Genomic DNA, 19559 nt, shown 5'->3' on the forward strand with positions numbered 1-19559 from the left:
ATAATCAGAAACTCCAAGAACCTTTTGATTGAAAATATTTTACTTGTTGATGGCTTGAATCACAATTTTCTCAGTATTAGTCAGCTTTGTGATAAGGGCTTTATCATAAAATTCTTGTCAAACACATGCATTATAAGCTTGAATAATAATATTGATTTATAGGGAATAAAGATCAACAACGTTTACATGCTTGATTTAAATAACATTAAATGTACTACTTCATTTTATTTTAAAACTGCTGCTGATGAGTCTTGGCTATGGCATTGAGGTTATATCGTGCCAGCATGAAAACCCTTAGAATAGTAACCCAAATGGACCTAGTTAGAGGTATCCCAAAGCTTAAGTTCACTAAGAACCAGATTGGGTGTGATTAACATAAATGCATGAACTTGATGATTGATGAACTCTAAACTTTATATTTTTTAATCTTTCTCTTTTTTTTTCTAATTTTTCTTTTGTTTCTGACCTTTCCTTTGTTTTTGTTTTTGATTGCTTGTTCCTCTTTATTTGCTGGTGTTTTTCTTGTTTTCAGTTTTATATTTTCTTTGCTTCTTTTAGTTTTCTTTTGGTCACTAATGAAATGATATTTTTTTGCCTTATTTTTATTTTTGAAAATTTGTAATTAATGGTTGACATCCCTAAATCAGTTAAAGGAAGAAACACTGTTGATTGTTTCCCTTCCACTAACTCCTTTAGAGTTATAAGTTTCTTTTTAAAGCAAATATCTTTTTCAAATTAAAAATAGAACTTTGAAATTGAGATATTTTCTATCTTCCAACAGTAATCTATCTTATATGAATAATATTTAAAGTCATTAAATCACTTTCAAGCTTTTCTTGATCAAGTACTTGCATTTATCATATGAATATGATTCTTATTTGTGGTTTATTCTTTATTATATTAGAGAATGAGGTTTTCTTATTTATTATCTGAAAGATATTCTCACAATTGAGAGTCTTTAAATGTTTTGAAAGGGAGCTAGCTCACAAAAATGACAAGAGGCATAAAATGAACCCAAAAAAAAAGTGAAAAGATGCACAATGATCGCCAAAAAATTTTGAAAGATACAAAAAGTGTATCAAAAATTAAAAGATGCACAAAGTGCGCCAAACAATTGACAAGAGGCACAAAATGATCCCACAAAAATTGATCTTCTTTCTCTTTCAAACCATTAAGTCTTAGAATAATTCATATGTCACTTGATATATTCAATCACTTTATTTTTGAAACCCTTAATTTTAACTAATTACTTTAGTACATTACTCTATCAGATATGTTTTCTGGAATGAAGTGTTGAATAGATCACTTTTCTAGCTAATTTTCTTTTTGAGTTAGATTTTTGTTTTTAAAAGATTTTTAGCCTGTAGGGAATTTGAGCTGGGGATAATATAATCAATTTTTCTACCATTTTTCATATTTCAGTGAAGTTAACTCATTTCTTACAAATTTTTAATTCAATCACATGGAAATTTATCATATTCTTTCTTTGATGAAAAAAAAACTTTGTTTTTCATTCTTTTTCTCGTTCTTATCATCTTTTCATTATGTTCTATTTTGATGTTTTTTTAGTGTGTTTTTGTACTGCTGTTAGTTTTTGGATTGTATTTTCTGCTTTGTCTTTCATTTCTATTTCCTCCTTTTTGTGATATCAAAAGGGGGAGTAGTGGTAGTGTTAGTGGTTAGTGTTATTTTGTTGTATTGATGTTTTTTGTACTACTATTGTTTAGTGTTTGTACCACCTATTTCTTTTTAGTAAACCCTGTATTACTTGATTCATATTGTTCTTCTTTACTTTATGTTTCATTAATTTTCTTGAGTTGAATTTTGTAACAGATGATTGACATCATAAAAAATGGGGAGATTGTTGCAAACCTAGATTCAATGATTATAATTTTGATAAAAGCAAGCATTTCTGACATTTCTATTTCTCTACTATTGCCCTTCCTTCTAACATTTTAGGTCTACAAGGTCAATTGAAAATCAAGCCAGCTCAAGATTGGGTAGATTATGATTGAGTTAGTCAGTAAGTGTAATTCCAGTGTTTTTACTTTTTCTTGAGTCAAATGTAATAATGTGGATCTTGATGCTAAGTAACCTTGCACACACACACTCAAGGGGAGAAATTCTATAGTCTTAAGTGGTTTTTTTATTTGTGATAATATCCTAAAGGACGATCTAAACATAATCTTGGACTATGAGTTAAAAAATAGAAACCCTAATTAGGGCTCCTTAGTTAAGATGGCCGAATTAAGAAAATCATCCTTGACGATATTTACTTCGTTCTGGATGATAGGCTCAAAACAGATAGAATCAGCAGCCAAACTATTTATATTATTTTTAGAAATAGTACAGGACAATTCCATATCATCTTGAACAATTCATTACAATCATGCCTAAATTAGTCAAGTGATTAAGGAAAGCAATTAAGGTTTGATTGATCTATCATATCGTCCTAGATGATTGCAAGATCGTCCTGGATGATCCGTTAGGGAAGCCTTAGTCTTCTCCTGGATCACCTAGACGACCAGAATGATATGCTGGACGATCAGTTGAAATTCTCCATTGTCAAGGTGTATCACCTGGACGACCATAACGATGTGTTGGATGATAATCCATGATTTTAAATTAATCATACGTGATGATTCAAGAATCGTCCTGGATGATAAGTTATATTTCTTCATCGTCTAATATATATCACATGGACGACTAGAAGGATATGTTGAACAATAATCCTTGATTTTCAACTAATCGTATGGGATGATTCAAGAATCTTCCTGGACAAAACATTATATTTGTTCATTGTCCAACAAATATCTTTTGGATGACCAGAACGATGTGTTGGACGAGATGTATGGTTTTGAACTAATTGTACAGGACGATATCTACATCGTCCTTGATGATCAGAACAAGAAAGGCTTCTAATTGTCCAGCCTCCCTAAATCATCCTAACCGAAAGGGATGAAAGTACACTGATCGTACTGGATGATCTTTTGATCATCTTGGACTATCTTTGACGGCAAGTTGCAAATTAGGAAAAAATTTAAGCCCTTTGTTATAAGATCTCTTGTTTATTCAAGGTGAAATCTTTTGCTAATGTCCTGAGCTTAGAGAGCCAAGAGAAGGAGAGGGAGATCATGGTAGAGAGATAAAGGATCTTGTGAGGGGGACTTTGTGAGGGGTTCACAATGGTTGCTCCAAGCAAGGATCCGAGTCGTCTTCTCCAGTTGTCATCCTTGGTTCCTTAGAGGCTCTAGGGAGGTCTTCTTCAGCAATCTATTAAGTTTTTGTGTCTGCTTCAGGAGGAAGCAAAAGGAGGTCGGGTTCTCTGCCTCATCGGGGTCGGTGGAAAGGAGTTTGTAAAGGTTTCTCCGCCTTGCTATGGGAGTAAAAGGAGAGTCACTGAGTTTTAGTGCAATACCTAGAGGAGAGGCTCCGGGGAGTGGACGTAGGTCAAGTTGACCGAACCACTATAAAATTTAATGTGCTCTTTCTTATTACGTGTTTTTTTCATTTTAATTTCTGCACTTTATTTTCATGTGGATGATTGTATGGTTTAATGTTTTAAAATAATTCAAAAAGATTGTGCTTTTTGTTTAAGGATTTTTAAAACTACCAATTCCCTCCCCCCCCCCTGGTTAGCCTCGGGCTAGTTCATAAGGGCTTAATAACGAACTTTCATCATGTGCTAAGAATGTATATAAATGACGAGTGTTTCTCCACTGGCTCAAGGAGCGAAGGAGTTTAGCTTGCAATAACTTATAGTGGAATCCTAAGTAACGAGCATATTGAGACATAAATATAGGTCGGTTGAGTGTTGAATCATATATATATGTTCCATATGATATCTTTTCTTTCTTAGTTTTATGTTTTACATATTTATGTGATGATATATGCTTAAAACTATCACATATTATAATTATTGAGTGGATTATCTAATTTTGTTGAAACTTGTAATACACTTTCTTGGCATTTTCTGTATAGTATCACCATGCATATTGTATGGACACTAATTTTTTTCTTGTAGCATTGGTGTTTAGGGATTTGATTGCTTTAGCTAGTGTAATTGAATAGCTCAAATATGTTGAGCTTGATAGTAATAGATGCAATCACTTGCATTATCATTTAAATAACTAATTATTTACTTTTCCGGATTCATACTTGCATAGTTGATTTAATTGATTATAAGTTCATATGGTAATATTCTTAGATGTAATATTATATCAATTGTACACTTACATGTTAGCCTGACACACTTTGCGCACCTTGGCACCTACAATTGCAGGCTTGTGTGCGTCTTTAGTGGATATATTTTATTAATTATTTATTCTTTTGTTTCATTCTTGATTATGGGAGTTTTGAATTGTTAGAATTTAGGAAGAAAATTCTAAAGTGCCTGTGTACACCCAATTCCCATTCCCCTTCTTTTCTAATTTGGCTTTTCGCTAACAACATTTTGGGGAAGCAAAGCAGAATTAGTTTCCAAGCTACAGTACAAAAATTTGATACAAATTCAAACACGAGATGATAGAAAGACTTCAAGTGATCAAGTTTTCATTATACGGTCTATCACAATGCTATACTATACCACTACAACATTAATGAAGCGGACAGAACCACCTCAAGGTTATGATTTTAGTACACAATGCACATTCAGGATCAGCAGCACCACTTCATAATGTAACAATTTTTGCAACATAGAACTTCAGTAGGTTTTTTGAAGGGCTTTCCGAGTCTAGAATACAATTTTATCACTGTATTCCTTTTTGTTTATCCATCGGAGCTCTCATTTGGCTTTGCATTCATAATAACTTTTCTCCCACATCTTCTTGTATGCATGAAATTGGTGATGGAATTTGAGGCAGCATTATTTTATTTAGATAGTTACAACTTATACTAGAGGAAGATCTGATATGTTTACGCTTTGTTATAGTTGCAGCTTTTTATTCTTAATTTTAAATCAAATCCTGATCATCATCTGAGACGTTTGACATCTAATTATGAGGCTGAAAATTACATCATGAAAGTTTTAGTCAATTTTATTTATCATTACTGAGTAAAAAAACAATTTAAGTTATTTTTGTTCTGGTTTCCAATATTAATGATGCAATTGTTTACAATAAATGAAATATGCAATGTAGTGTATTATGTTTAGCAATCACCATTTTTATCATCATTTCCATTGTTTGGGCTTGGCTTAATGAATCGTCTTTTTTCATTATAACAGATTCAATTAAAGATAATTGACTATAAACACAAACTATGGAGAACCAAATACCAGGTTATCTGCTATTTGAGTAACTGGATATTTGTGCCAGTAGATTCCCAACTGCTTCAATTTGAGAGAATCCTTCTCCAAGAAAGAAAAACTTGTGGAAATCTGAATGGATATTGGTCGTCATCAAGAAATGGATAAACATAACTCTTCCTTACTCTGGCATGAAAATCCATGGAATGCTAATCAAACGAGATTCTGGGTGATATTTTTTGCTTTTCATAATAGAAAGAATCTTGCATTATAGACCACCATTCACTTAAATTCTTTTCCATCTATAAATAGGCCCAGCAAGTGAAACATTGATATCCATCTCATCAAAATATTTTTCCTTCAATTTAAACAAGCATGGATTACTCTGACCTTAGGCGTCAGGCTGCCTACATGAAGAAGAGTTTATTTGATCAGGTTGGCCAGACACGTCAAATAAATCACTACTAGCTTGCCAAGATTCTAAATTTGTAAATCATGGTTTCTTAACAATCAACAAATTCTTCCTAGTGATTTTTTTTTATTATTGTTAAGAAAGAATTAATATACTAGCCTCCCAAAGCACTTTAAGGTTTTCCTGGTGATGAATCTCATTCAACAAAGAATGCTAAGCTTTTTAATGGTTCCTCTTTTCCTTCATCATAATCCATGACTGCAGAACCCTTGAGGTTTTGTAGGCAGAATGTTTGAACTTTGATTCGACAATTATCTTCAAATACTTTTGTTGATCAAGTTCAACGCGTTAGTACAACAACATGAAGCCTTTGTCCCACTACGTGGGGTTGGCTTACTAAATTTTAAAATTTTTGTTTCCTTATTTATTTGCTATAATCTAATTTAATGATCAAGATAATGGTTCTCCCTTTATTCTGTCTAATTTCAGATCAAGATAATATTTCCATATTGGAGCACCATTAGCTATAGTATCCCTTCCCATAAATTGAAAAAAACAAAGGTGCCGTCTCTTGCAATTTTGTTTCTCATAAACCAGCACGTTGACAGCTAGACAGCAACCTAATGTACACTTTGATCATAATTATTCAGCAATATTTGATTAATGGATGCATATTTTTTTCATTTTTATCGTACATAAAACTTTCAGTAATTCGAATTTCCAGACCAAATAAAAAAAAAACATTTACCAACGAATTGATGCCTTAGGCCCTAAATTTTGATCAGACTGTGTAAGTAATAGTTTTCACTAATGTTTGAACCTATGTAACTTTGTTAATACTTCAGTTTTATTAATGGAATATTAAGCTATTGCAGGGATACTTGGATGAACAATTTTATCAGCTGGAAGATTTGCAGGATGATGTTAGCCCAAATTTTGTAGAGGAAGTAGTCACTTTGTTTTTCAAGGACTCATCTAGGCTTCTTAGCAACATCGAGCAAGCTCTGTAAGAATAAATTTTAAAAAATCATTAAAGGTCTCGTTTACCTAGTAGCTTAATTCTGGGCAATATTTGTAATACAATGATACAGGGAAAAGAATTCACCAGATTTTCAGAAGCTGGACTCTCTTACGCATCAGTTAAAAGGAAGCACTTCCAGGTATTTAGCTATAAACCTGAATGAAATTCGTTTGTTTAAGGCTTCGTTTGGGATGCCTTTCTTATTGCTTCTTAAAGCATCTTTTAAATTTAAATATTAATTTTTTTTATACGAAAAAGTTGTTTTAAGGAGCAGTAATAAAGCTGTCCCAAGGCTTCATTTGGAACTACTTTTTTGTTGCTTCTTAAAGCAGCTTTCTAATATAAAAATTTTAATTTTTGTTCCAAAAAACTGCTTTAAAAAGCAACAAAAAATCCATCCAAACAAAGCCTAAGGCAATAACATATGGATTAGAAAATTTGATACTTTGGCTTCTCACAGCATCGGAGCTCTTAAGGTGAAGAATGAATGCACATTGCTAAGAGAATACTGCAACAAAGAAAATCTGGACGGGTCTGTCTCCTTCAACATTTCGTTGATCAACTGATTGGTTGTGTTGGTACATCTCCTATACTGTTTTTAGGTATAACAAATCTAACATAACTATGGCATATAGCTGCTTTAGGACATTCCAGAAAGTGAAGAGGGAGCATGCTATTCTTAGGCAGAAGCTGGAGGCATATTTCCAGGTTATGACCTGCAACATTTATCTTCTTTTCTGTGTTTTTTGTTTTATTTTCTTTCATATTGCAGATTTTTGGGAAGCCTACTTCAAAAGCGCTGCCTTTATAGCGCTTTTCTTTCATGATGCTTTTCTTGTCTACCTTAGAGGGCTAGTACAGAATAATGATTAGATTTATCCTATTAGACTTAAGGAAATGGGTTAAAAAGCAAAATCCAAATTTATTATTTAGAACAAAATAACAGCAAATAGAAAAAGAAGATCAACACATAAAACATGCCAATAAATTTATACAAGTTCACCCAATTTAATAATTTTGTACAACTTCATCCAATTTATGGCCAAGTTCTATTGCCCTTACTATAGATTATATTATAGTTTTAATTGTACAAAATTATGACCTTTCTCTCATAGATAAAATAAAGATAATGCATACTCTTTATAAAGGCAAAATAGAGCAATTGAGAACCATCGAGACATCTTAATGAAAATATTCACAAATAATAGATACCCAAGAAGGGAGCCAAATAGAATCTTCCACCTCTCACAATGACTTTCCTCTAAGGTCGAGCCGTAATTAAATTTATGTAGTATGTTGTTTTCATAGGATAAGAATTATACTCCCTAACATTACTCAAATCATGAGATGGCCTCAAAATAAGATACCTTATCTAGTTCATCACTATATCCAACATTAACAGGTTTTATGAATTAAATAGCCCCTTCTCTAAAACTGTATTCCAACTTCAATTTCAGGGGAAAAAGTCATCATGAATTTTACCATCAATCAAACTTGAAATATGCTCATTTATCTTGCAATATTTTTTGTGTGTGTGTGTGAACCTAACCGAGTCATCGGAAGGCCGTTATTTTATGTGACCAAACCATCTAAGGCGACTCTCTCTAATCTTATCCTCCACTGGAGCTACTCCAACCTTTTCACATATATGCTCATTTCGCATCATGTCTCTAAGAGTAAAACCACTCATCCACCTGAGCATCCTCATCTTTGCAACACTTAACTTAATATTATGCTTCTCTTTTATTGGCAAACAATATGCACCATAAAGCATTGCAGCACCATCTTATAGAATTTTCCCTTAAGTTGGAGCGGTATTTTTTTATCATACAACAACCCCAATGGAATCCTCCACTTCATCCATCCAACTTGAATTCTACTAATAATATACCCAACTATTTTACTATCACTCTTTACAATAGACTCAAGATATCAAAAATGTGTACTTTTATTGATGACTTTATCGCTCAAAGTCACAAACCCCCCACTAGATATATTATTATTAAAATTACACTTCATCTATTTGATTTTAGATCTACTCAAACGAAAACCTTTAGACTCTACGGTTGACCTCCATAATTCAAGTTTATATTCAACTCCCTCTTTACTCTTATCAATAAGAAGAAAATCGTCAACAAAAATCATACACCAGGAAACATCCTCTTGCAAATCTCTAGTAAGAACATCCATAAGTAAAGCAAAAAGACATGGGCTTAAGGTTTATCCTTGGTGTAATCAAACTGAAATTGAAAAATACTTGATCAAACTAATGTGTTTGAACACAAGTAACGTCTCCAACATACATATCCCTAATGACTTGAATATAAGCATTATTAATCCCTTTCTTTTTTAGAACTCTCCATAGAACTTCTCTTGACACTTTATCATAAGATTTCTCTAAATCAATAAATTTCATATGAAGATCTTCCTTTTTCTCTGTATACTTCTCCATCAAACCTCTTAATAAATGCATGGCTTCCATACTAGACCTACCCAGCATGAATCCAAATTGATTTTGAGAAGCATTAGTATAACGTTGTAACCTATGCTCCATAACTCTCTCCCATAGTTTTAAAGTATGACACATCAACTTAATTCCTCTATAATTTACACAATCTTGTGTATCACCTTTATTCTTAAAGATAGGAATCAACACACTCATTCTCCACATATCTGACATCTTTTTAGTCTTCAAAATAATATTAAAAATTTTAGTAAGTCGAGAAATTCCTTCATCTCCTATGCATTTCCACACCACTATTGGAATATCATCAGGTCCAACAGTTTCCCACCCTTCATTTTCTTTAAAGCTTCTTTAACTTCAGTTTTAATAATACGTCAATAAAAACAAAAATCTTTATTTTCATTTAGAGTGTTAAGGTTACTAAAATAAATCGTATTTTCACAATCTTCATTGAAAAGCTTAGTAAAATATCTCGTCAACCTTTGTTGAATATCCTCTTCAAAAAAAGGTACTTTTTGATCTTCATTCTTAATGCACTTCACTTGAACCAAATCCTTACTACTCCTATCTCTTTGTTTGGCTAGCTTATACATAAATCTTTCACCCTCTTTAGTATCTAATCATATATATAAATCATTAAAAGCTAAAATTTTTCATTGCATTATGTTTTCTTAGACTTCTTACGGGGCAACTTTATATCTTTCCCAATTTTCAGAATTTTTATATTCAAACTAATTTTTATAATAGAAAATCTTATTTTTTTTAATTTTTTCTCGCACATTTTGATTTTACCACCAATTATTTTTACTATTAGAAGCTTTTCATTTTGATACTCCAAGCACATACTTTGCAGCATTATTAATATTATAAGCTACTATTTCCAACATAATATTAGTTTCCTCATGTACTAACAAAATCTTAAGATCGTGAATCTTACTCACAAAGATATTTTTGTTAGAGTGTTTTAAATGCAATCATCTAATCCTAGAACAACGATATACTATATTTTTCACTCTTCTCATTCATCTTAAAATCCAAAACTAATAAGCGGTGTTGGGTACATGAATTTTCACTCGGAATAATTATACAATCTCTACAATCTAAACGATCTATTTTCTTATAAGAAAATAATCAATATAAGTTTTACTATATCCATTTTCATAAGTGATGAAATACTCATCTCTTTTCTTAAATATTAGAAATGACCTTTCTTTATTAGATCTAAATGAGAATATGACTCTTAGCCGGATACAATGGAGAAAAATGAGTCATGTATTCGACCCCACGTAGTAGAATAAAGGCTTGTTGTTGTTGTTGTTGTTGTTATTGTTGTTGTTAGATGTTTATGATGTAAAATTAAAGTTTTCACATAGGTTTTCTCTGGTAAATTTCATGTTAACACTTACATTATGAAATAAAAAATGCAAATTTAACACCAATTTTCCAATGTATGAAGAAAACTGTAGGCAACATCACCTCACACTCCTATAGCTTACATGATATGCCCTGGAAAGTAGCCTGCTGCCAACTACATTGCACAAAACATGTATTGATAGGTCTAGCAAAGTCATTATGTTTGAATAAGCAGACTGGACTAAAAACTATTTTTCTTCCATTTGGCTTTCTTCAATAAACTATACCTAATATTGTTTTAACTTTCCAAATGTTACTGAAAAGATGCTTCTTTGTTACAGCTGCTGCGACAAATTGGGCCAGCTGAAGGCGCTAGCCGACCTGTCATTTAAGGAGTCCAAGTTTTCTTGTTCTCACTTCAATGATAAAAAGCAATGTTATTGCAGAATTATGCATATAGACTTTGTAACGCAGCTGAAAAGCTTATATATGTAGCCTATCGGTGTCTGAATTACTATCTTTAATCATCAGAAGTTTCTAATGCTAGTAATCTACTAAAATTTCATGGTTGCAATGACATCTATTTATTTCAATACATTGTATATGTATGCGGTTATCAAAACTCTGTTCATTACCGGAGCATAACTAAATCTTTAAAAAAGCCCCTCTCTTGCTCGTAAGTAGCGTGTAGTTCCCTTGTTCAATTAGGATTGCTCTTGCAATGGCAATCCGCTGCTTTCGGCCTCCTGATAGCTGCAGCACTCTCCCACCACAATGTGTGCCATATCCCTCTCTTAATGCACTTAAACAACCTATATCAATAAGTTATTACTGTCTCTGATTATTAAGAATTTGCCTTTTTCTTATATAATATAAGTTAGGAAGATCATATGACATGAAATCATGTGCATTTGCTCCTCTTGCGGCCTCCACGATCTCATCCTCACTAGCGTCAGGCTTTCCAAAGCTGATATTGTCTCGGATGCTACCTCAAAATATAACAGGTTTGCAAAGAGCTGAACAGAGAAGAAACAGCTAATGGAACATTTGGCTTTACCTGAGCAGAAGAATACACTTGCAGAAAATCTGTATTGTCCAGCGGTAGGAGAAAAGCATAGTAAAAGCAGTAAAAGCTGTCCCATTACACAGTGACTAGAGTCTATATAAAGAAGTGTAGAGGGTAGGGTGAGTGCATACAGTCACTCTTGACTTTACAGGTAAGGTAAAGTAAGATATTTCGCTAGCCTATACATAGGTTAGGTTGTAAAATATTTTAGGCCACATAGCTCATCTTAGCCTGTTGGTTGAGAGCTTAGGCTTTCAACTAAGAGGTCTTGGATTCGAGTCTTTGTGTATGAGTTGTGTGTGATGATATCATTTTCATCTATACAAGCTCAGCAGAGATCTAGGGATGCATGTACTCTGAATCACATCTATAATCACATCTATAATTAAGATTCTTATTAGAGAAAAAATAATCGGAGCACTAGGAGGTCGCGAACGCTCTGCTAGGATTTTGGCGGGGTTTTGCTTCGCGCCGCCTCTTTCGTTTGGGGAGGGGCCTCTTCCCCTCCCCTCTTCGCCTCCGATGGCGTCATCCTCCTACTCTACAGACTTTCCTCCGCTTCTTGGCTCCGGTACTACTGCGCTCTCCGCACTTCCCGGTCTCGACTTCATCGGAAATCTTACAAAACAAGACCCAGTGGCAAATGATTTTACCCTTTCCTTCTTCTCTCCAACTGCTAAATTCCTTTTACGGATGATGATCTCTCACGTGGTGTTCCTGACTGGGGTATGTCGCTGGTTGGTTACTCGGTTGGTCCCCGTCCAGCTTACATGAGTCTCTTGAATACCATCAAGAAGGTTTGGGCTCCTAAAGGCTCGGTTGAACTTTTATCCTTAAACGATGGCTTTTTCCTTTTCAAATTTACTTTTGCGGACGATTTTTAGGCAGCATGGTCTGGTGACCCATGGTTTTTTTTCGGCCGCCCGTTCATTCTACAAAAATGGTCTCCTAAATTCATGCCTAAGAGGGATGAATTTCTTAGGCATGAATTTAGTGCCATTCCTATATGGATTAAAATTGTCGATTTACCACTGGCGGTCTGGAATCCAATCGGTATCTCAAAAATCGCTAGCTTTGTTGGCCAACCGTTGGCGGTTGATGCTTTAACGGCCCGTAAAACTCGATTGACGTTTGCTCGGGTTTGCGTCTTGGTTTCTAGTAAGTCGAGTTTTCCGGATGTTATTCCTGTTTCTCTAGATGGTGATGATATGGAACTCAAGGTGGTGTATGACTGGAAGCCAACCCCTTATTCTGGCTGTGGATCCTTGGTTCATCCTCCAAACCTCCCCCAAAAATCCTCAATCCAAACCTCCCCCAAAAATCCTCAATCCAAACCTCCTTTTCCTCAACAATCTCGAGGGAGAAGCAAAAGTAGAAACTGTCAAAATAAACTATTACCTCCACCTAATTTACCGTCTGCCCTGCCTCCCAAGCCTTCTGATCATCATTTAATCCGATCATCCACCACTATCTTACCTAATCCCCCTGCTCTATCCACTGTTGACACCACTATTGTGTTGGTTCAATTACCTACTCCTTATGTTTTACCCATTGTTGACAATCCTATGGTGCCTACTCAGGTTGATGCGCTTCATGCTATGCCTCCTCCTGGTATGGAACCTGCTTCTCAACCCGAACCCATTCCTAACCTTAACTCCCCCTCCGGCAATACCGAAGCTATTGATTTCTTCTCTCATGATGATCCTGACCCTTATGAGACTCGTTTCGTTCCTGCTCATTCCCACTCTCGGGATAACACAGGTAAATTTTCTGTGGCCAAATCTCAGCAAAAACCAACCTGGCTTCAGAATCCTCCTCCCACAACATCCTCTTCACCGAATAAGTTTGCTATTTTACAAGCAGATGATCCTCCTGACATTGTTGAACCTTCTGAATCCTCTTCAAGTTTTCCTTACCAAAATTTGGAAGAGCCTCCTGACAGACAAAAACAGCCAAAGTCTCAAAATTCAAAGCCCCCTATATCCAAAAGCGCCAAAAAAGCACAATCTTCCTCAAAATCCAAATGACCTTTCCACCCAATTGGATGCTGGAATGTCCGGGGTTTTAATAGCCCCGAAAAAGTTATGGCCTGTAAAAATTTGATTAAGTCCCATCGTCTTGAAATGCTCTGTATTTTGGAGGCGAAGCTTTCTACGAATCCGGATTCTGACCACTGGTTTGCCCATTCTCATCATATTTTTCCCCATGAGAAGAGCTGTAACAATCTTTGCTCTTCTATCTCTGGGATAATTTGGCTTAAATGGAATGCAAATTGTGTTAACTTTAGACCCATCATCACCTCCTCCCAGTTAATACATGGAATTGTCTCTTTCTCATCTGATTCTCAGTTTCTCCTGTCTGTGGTTTATGCGGCCAACACACAATCTGATAGAACTTCTCCGTGGAATCAGCTAGCTTCTTTAGCTGATAGTATTTCCTCCCCGTGGCTGGTTATGGGAGATTTCAATTGTTTCAGAACTGTCAAAGAAAAATTAGGTGGGTTTCCACCACAGCATAGCCAACTCAATGAAATGAATAGCTGGAATTTCGACACCGGGCTCCTAGAACTGGCTTCTACTGGTTTAAATTTCACTTGGTTCAATCAGCGGGTGGCTGATCCTATTCATGTTAAATTGTATAGAATGTTGATTAATGTGGCTTGGTTGGAAGCTTTCCCCACTTCCTTTTACAATGTTGATGCTCCGATGTGTTCTGACCACTCACCCTTGCTTCTTTTCTCCGGAGCTCCCATGGCTGCAGGTGTGAGATTTTTATTCAAAAATTACTGGGTGAATATGGATGGCTATTGGGATATGGTTATTTCTGCCTTTGCTAAGCATTCTGCTGCTAGTCCTATTGTCAACTTGTACTATAAATTGAAATGTTTAAAAGGGCACCTGAAGAATCACAAGTGGAATAACTCATCATTTCTTAAGGATAAAATTGACTCGCTGATTTCTCAACAGAAAAATTGTCTTGATCTCATTAATTCCAACCCACTGGACATGACTCTTAATAATTCTCTCAAGCTCATCAATTCTTCTTTGATCAATTTCCAAAAGGCTTGGGCTTCCTGGACTATTCAGCGGGCTAAAGCCAAATGGCTGTCCCATGGGGAAGATGATTTGGAGTTTTTGTATGCCAGGAATAAGAGTAGAGGCAACATTAATCACATTAGGGAGATTACGACTCCGGATGGTCACTTTAACTCTCCAAGCACTGTGGCTCAAGCCTTGACTAGGCATTTTCAAGGGCTTTTTAATAGCCCGCATTCTCACTCCGGTAACATGAGGCTTATTCCTTATGGTTCCTCCATCCCTGCTAATCTTGCTGACTCCCTCATTGTTCCGGTTTTCGATAATGAGATCAAAGATGTGGTTTTTGCGGGTGCCTCCACATCCTCCCTGGGCTGGATGGCTTCACCTTTCATTTCTATAAAATTTCTTGGAATATTATCGGTCACTATATTTGTTAGGCTGTTAAAAATTATTTTGCTACCGGGATTCTTCCTACCTATGCTAAAGCTACTGATCTTGTCCTTATCCCCAAACATCCTCACGCCTCCAACATTAATGCTTTTAGATCCATCTCACTTTGTAACACTTTTTATAAAATCATTGCTAAGATTTTGGCTAATAGGATGAAAGGTATCATGCCTCTTATTATTAATGAAAGTCAAGCGGGCTTTATTCATAAAAGGTTGGCCTCCGATCACATCATTTTGGCTTCCAAAATTCTTAGAGATTTAACTTGGGGACTTCCAAAGACTATTTCTGTGCTAAATTGGACATAAAAAAGGCTTTCGATACGGTCTCTAGAGAATTACTTTTGAATAGGATGGAGGTGAAAGGTTTTCCATCTAAGTTCATTTCTTGGATCAAAGGTTGTATCCTGGATGTCCCTTTCTCTATTTGTGTTAATGGTGTTATGGAGGGCTATTTTAACTCTACTACTAGGTTGCGTCAAGGTTTCTCCCTATCTCCACTGCTGTTTGCCATTGTCATGGACGCCTTCTCTTGTGCCTTAGATGAGGGCTCCTTTCAGGGAATTTCTAGAGGCAATTCTGTGTACAACCACCTTCTCTATGTTGATGACGTGTTGGTTTTTGGCCCGACTACCATTTCCAATGCTCATGCTCTTAATAATACTCTGAACATCTTTGATGAACATGCTGGGCTTTACATAAACAAAAATAAATGTTTTATCATTATCTCTTGTAACCCCAACCTTGCTTTGGATATCAATGCCATTCTCGGCTATTCCCTTTCGGTTGAATCTCTGAAATATCTTAGGCTTCCCATTGCTATCAAGAACTATCTTCTTCTCACTTCCAACCACTACTGAGTAGGATTTCTACTCTACTTGCTGGTTGGAAAGTTAAGTTTTTGTCTTTTGCAGGTAGGATTCAGTATATGAAATTTACTATTGCCAACACTATAGCTTAATGGATTAGAGGAGCGATTCTACCCAAAGGTTGTTGTAAACAAATCGACAAATTATGCTCTAAGTTCTTATATCATGGCTCTTCCACTGAGAAAAAACTTCACCTAATTGCATGGCATAAAACCTGTATACCTACTTGCTTTGGGGGATTAGGCATACAGGATATCCAATGTCTTGCTTTTGCTCATGGTTGCAACCTCATCTGGAGATTCTATAATCAGCATTCTTTGCTCTTCTCTTGGTTAAGAAGCAAATATAATTCTCCTTACAAGCCTCCTCAGGCCAATGCTTCCAAATTTTGGAAAGGCATTTGTTCTATTGCCAATCATATTAAAAACCTTTTTAAGTTTCAGGTGATAAAGAATTCCTGCAATCTTTCCATGTTTTGGGACCCGTGATTGAACCATCAAACTCTTGCTAGCTTAATGTCTCATAGTCCTGCTGGTTTTGTGAGTGTTAATTTGTTTATTTATGAGGGATGTTGAAATTTCACTGAGGTTGTTTCACCTGAGCTGTCCCAGGCTATTATGGCTATTCCTGTTTCTGATGGCCCTAGTTGTATTACTTGGCTCGGGAGGGCGTGCCATGCTTCAAAACCTTTAAAATGGTTTACTATTCTAATCTTACCAAAGTTAGCTGGTATAATTTTATTTGGCATAAAAGAGCGGCTTTAAGGTATTCGGCTTATGCTTGGTTAGCCGTGATGAGGGGGCTTAAAACTGTGGAGGTGCTGGCTATTCGGAACATTTTCATTCCCCCTATTTGCCCTTTATGCAATGCTGAACATGAAAGCATAAATCATCTTTTCTTTCAATGTGATTTTTCAATTCAGATTTTACAAATGCTTTTACCTAGCACGCAGGCATTCCTTTAAGACCGAATCTGATGCAGCTTCTGGAATTTTTTGAGGGAGATCAAGGGCTTAACTCACAATAAAAGAATTTTTGTTATTTTGTTGTTTGCTTTATTTCATATGGCGAGAACGTAATGATAGGAGATTTTTGAGGAAACTTTGCTGTCCTATCACCATCTATTACAGAAGCATTTCTGCCATTTTGTCCAAGGCCAGATTTTGGAAGAATTTTGATACTCTATGCAGCACCTATCCTCAATGCTTCTCTCGCCAATTTTAATTCTGGGAAGGTTATTGGTATGTCCCCTGGCAATGATGAGCCGGACTGGGTTGTCGCCTACTACCCTGGATGGCCTCGTTATCTTCTTGGCTTCTTCCAGTACTTGGCCTGGCTTTCTGCACCCTACTGGATATTCCTATGGATTATTGATGGCAACCGGGTTCCTATATGAAGGCTTTGAGTGGCTTCGGTGATTTGTTTGCCTTCTCCCAGTCTGTTTTTTTCTGAGCCTTGTTGGAGACATCTTTGTTTTTGTTCTGGACTTATAATTTTTTATTTCAGCTCATAGTTTACTTGTAAATATTTTGAGTTGGATAGTTTCTTCTTGTAACCTATTTTTTTGATCAATATACGGGCTAAGCCCCAAAATTTCCCAAAAAAAAAAAGATTCTTATTAGAGAAGATATAAAATTTACAATCATTAATTCAAAACACTTTTATTGAATATTACATTCAATATTTTTACTATTTCATTCAGTCATAGAATCTCCACAAATATCATTTTTATTTGAGTAGTATAATTATTATAATTATAGTAAATTATAGTAGTTTTTTGCAAGTAAGCATATTTCCTGGTGGGTTTAACACTCTACTATATTACATTAAAATTTGATTCAACAAGTATACTTGCATATATTAAGTGAGGTTTTGTTATTTTTATATCAAAAAAAACTTAAACATTATTTAGGGGTGATAGAGCCCTAGACTTCTATACAATTCAAAAATTCACTCCACAACCACCATCATGTTTTTTTGCACCGTTGTCAGGGACGTATTTTTTTTATTTTAACTATATTGTTGAATTAATTTCATAATTAGACCTACTTATATCTTTTATTTTATTTATTTTCTTTTCACCTTGCATATTCATAATTGAATGCTTTATAGACATAGAAATGAACATTGGTTATTTTACTCTGAAATAAAAGGAACCCTTTCAAAAATTTTAAAAACTAAGAAAATTACTGAACCTTACTAGATCTAGATCATTAGAGATCTCTTAGGGATTATGCTAACTTTAATAGATGGAATTCATCAAACCATTAATAGACCTACAATTCAAGCTAATAATTTTGAATCAAAACCTTTTATAATTCCAATGGTTCAAAATTCTCAATTTTGGGAAATTCATGTTGAAGATCCCAATTTACACTTATCCAGTTTCTAGAGATTTATGTTATATTTAAGTACAATGGAGTCAATAATGATGCTATTAGACATTGATTGTTCTCATTTTCTCTAAGAGATAAAGCTAAGATGTGATTAAATTCCTTACCCAATGCTCTATAACCACTTGAAATGAGTTAGCTTATAAGTTTTTTGCTAAGTACTTTCTACCTTTAAAAACTACTAAACTTATAAATGATATCACTTATTTCACCCAGTTTCATGGAGAATCAATTTATGAGAGTTGAGAGTTTTTAAAAAAATACTTATGAAATGCCCTCACCATGCTTTACTTGATTGGTTGGTTATTCAAATATTTTATAATAGATTATCTTGACTACAAAAGTTACAGTAATTTCTTAGAAATTAATTAACTTGAAAGTTAGAACTAGGATAGATGGGTATGATAATGTAAACAAAGATCCTAAAAATTTAAGTTATGTAGCATTACAATGTTATAACTTTGATTCTGAACAACTCCATCATGACAGGATTGGGAAGATACCGTTGAAAAATATTATTATACAACTAGGAATCCAATTGCAGAATTAATCACTGCTCTTAGAAAAATTAAGGATCAATTAGGGTATCTTGCTAGGTTGATTAATTATAAAAAATTGGAAGAATAATGTTATAATATCCAACTTTGAAGTGGAAAAGATTTGGGAGACCCTTACAAAGATAAAGATCTACCTCAAAAGAATGATGTTGAAGATGAAGAAGTAGAAAGTAAATCTATAATTGAACAATCTAACCCTATAAAAGATCGTGAAAATTTAATTAGGAAGATTATAGAGAGACCACCACCACCTTTTCCTCATAGGTTAATCAAACAAAATCTTGACAGATAGTTTTCAAAGTTCTTAGAAGTGTTTAAAAAATTAGCCATTAATATACCATTTTTTGAAGCTTTAGAACATATGCCCACATATGTCAAATTTATGAAGGATATTTTGAAAAAGAAAAGGAATCTATAAGAATTTAAAATAGTATCATTAATAAAAAAGAATAATGCTATAATTCAAAAGAGACTTCCTAAAAATCTTTAAGATTCTGAGAGTTTTATAATCCTTTTAACTATTGGTGAAAAATTATGTGGAGAGCCTTATGTGATTTAGGATCTAATATCATCCTAATGCAACTCTAAATATTAAAAAAATGAGATATATGAGTGATTCAACCTACTTTTGTTACTCTTTAGTTGGATGATATATCTTTCACTTACCCAAGAGGGGTAATAGAAGATGTTTTGAAT

At 34.6% G+C, this 19559-nt stretch overlaps 2 protein-coding genes and 1 non-coding gene across 3 annotated transcripts; 2 read left to right on the forward strand and 1 right to left on the reverse strand.

The window, feature by feature from the left end:
- The first annotated feature begins 5589 nt into the window (after positions 1–5589).
- On the forward strand, positions 5590–11798 carry LOC110109938 (pseudo histidine-containing phosphotransfer protein 5). The gene is made up of 6 exons (XM_020841166.2): positions 5590–5680; positions 6533–6663; positions 6749–6817; positions 7139–7210; positions 7314–7386; positions 10837–11798. Exons 1-6 carry the CDS (start codon positions 5621–5623, stop codon positions 10885–10887), a joined length of 456 nt encoding a protein of 151 aa, XP_020696825.1. The 5' UTR covers positions 5590–5620; the 3' UTR covers positions 10888–11798.
- Positions 11799–13645: 1847 nt separating this feature from the next.
- LOC110109937 lies at positions 13646–15905 on the forward strand. The gene is made up of 3 exons (XM_020841165.2): positions 13646–14938; positions 15037–15208; positions 15328–15905. Exons 1-3 carry the CDS (start codon positions 13646–13648, stop codon positions 15903–15905), a joined length of 2043 nt encoding a protein of 680 aa, XP_020696824.2.
- A 2584-nt stretch (positions 15906–18489) lies between these two features.
- Positions 18490–18595, reverse strand: LOC114579346. Its single transcript, XR_003700272.1, has one exon. It is a non-coding gene; the product is annotated as a small nucleolar RNA R71 (small nucleolar RNA).
- Positions 18596–19559: the final 964 nt, after the last annotated feature.

This window comes from Dendrobium catenatum, unplaced genomic scaffold (assembly GCF_001605985.2).
Source record: "Dendrobium catenatum unplaced genomic scaffold, ASM160598v2 fragScaff_scaffold_323, whole genome shotgun sequence".
Classification (NCBI taxonomy): Eukaryota; Viridiplantae; Streptophyta; class Magnoliopsida; order Asparagales; family Orchidaceae; genus Dendrobium; species Dendrobium catenatum.

Bases quoted from the DNA above. Each gene is read 5' to 3' on its own strand.
- LOC110109938 (XM_020841166.2), top strand. From the start codon at position 5,621: ATGGATTACTCTGACCTTAGGCGTCAGGCTGCCTACATGAAGAAGAGT. The intron at 6,818-7,138 runs GTATTTAGCTAT...GGCTTCTCACAG, and splicing joins TTAAAAGGAAGCACTTCCAG to CATCGGAGCTCTTAAGGTGA. The intron at 7,211-7,313 runs GTCTGTCTCCTT...TATGGCATATAG, and splicing joins AACAAAGAAAATCTGGACGG to CTGCTTTAGGACATTCCAGA.
- LOC110109937 (XM_020841165.2), top strand. From the start codon at position 13,646: ATGGCCTGTAAAAATTTGATTAAGTCCCATCGTCTTGAAATGCTCTGT. The intron at 14,939-15,036 runs GTTTTTGCGGGT...TATATTTGTTAG, and splicing joins ATAATGAGATCAAAGATGTG to GCTGTTAAAAATTATTTTGC. The intron at 15,209-15,327 runs GTATCATGCCTC...GGACTTCCAAAG, and splicing joins TTTGGCTAATAGGATGAAAG to ACTATTTCTGTGCTAAATTG.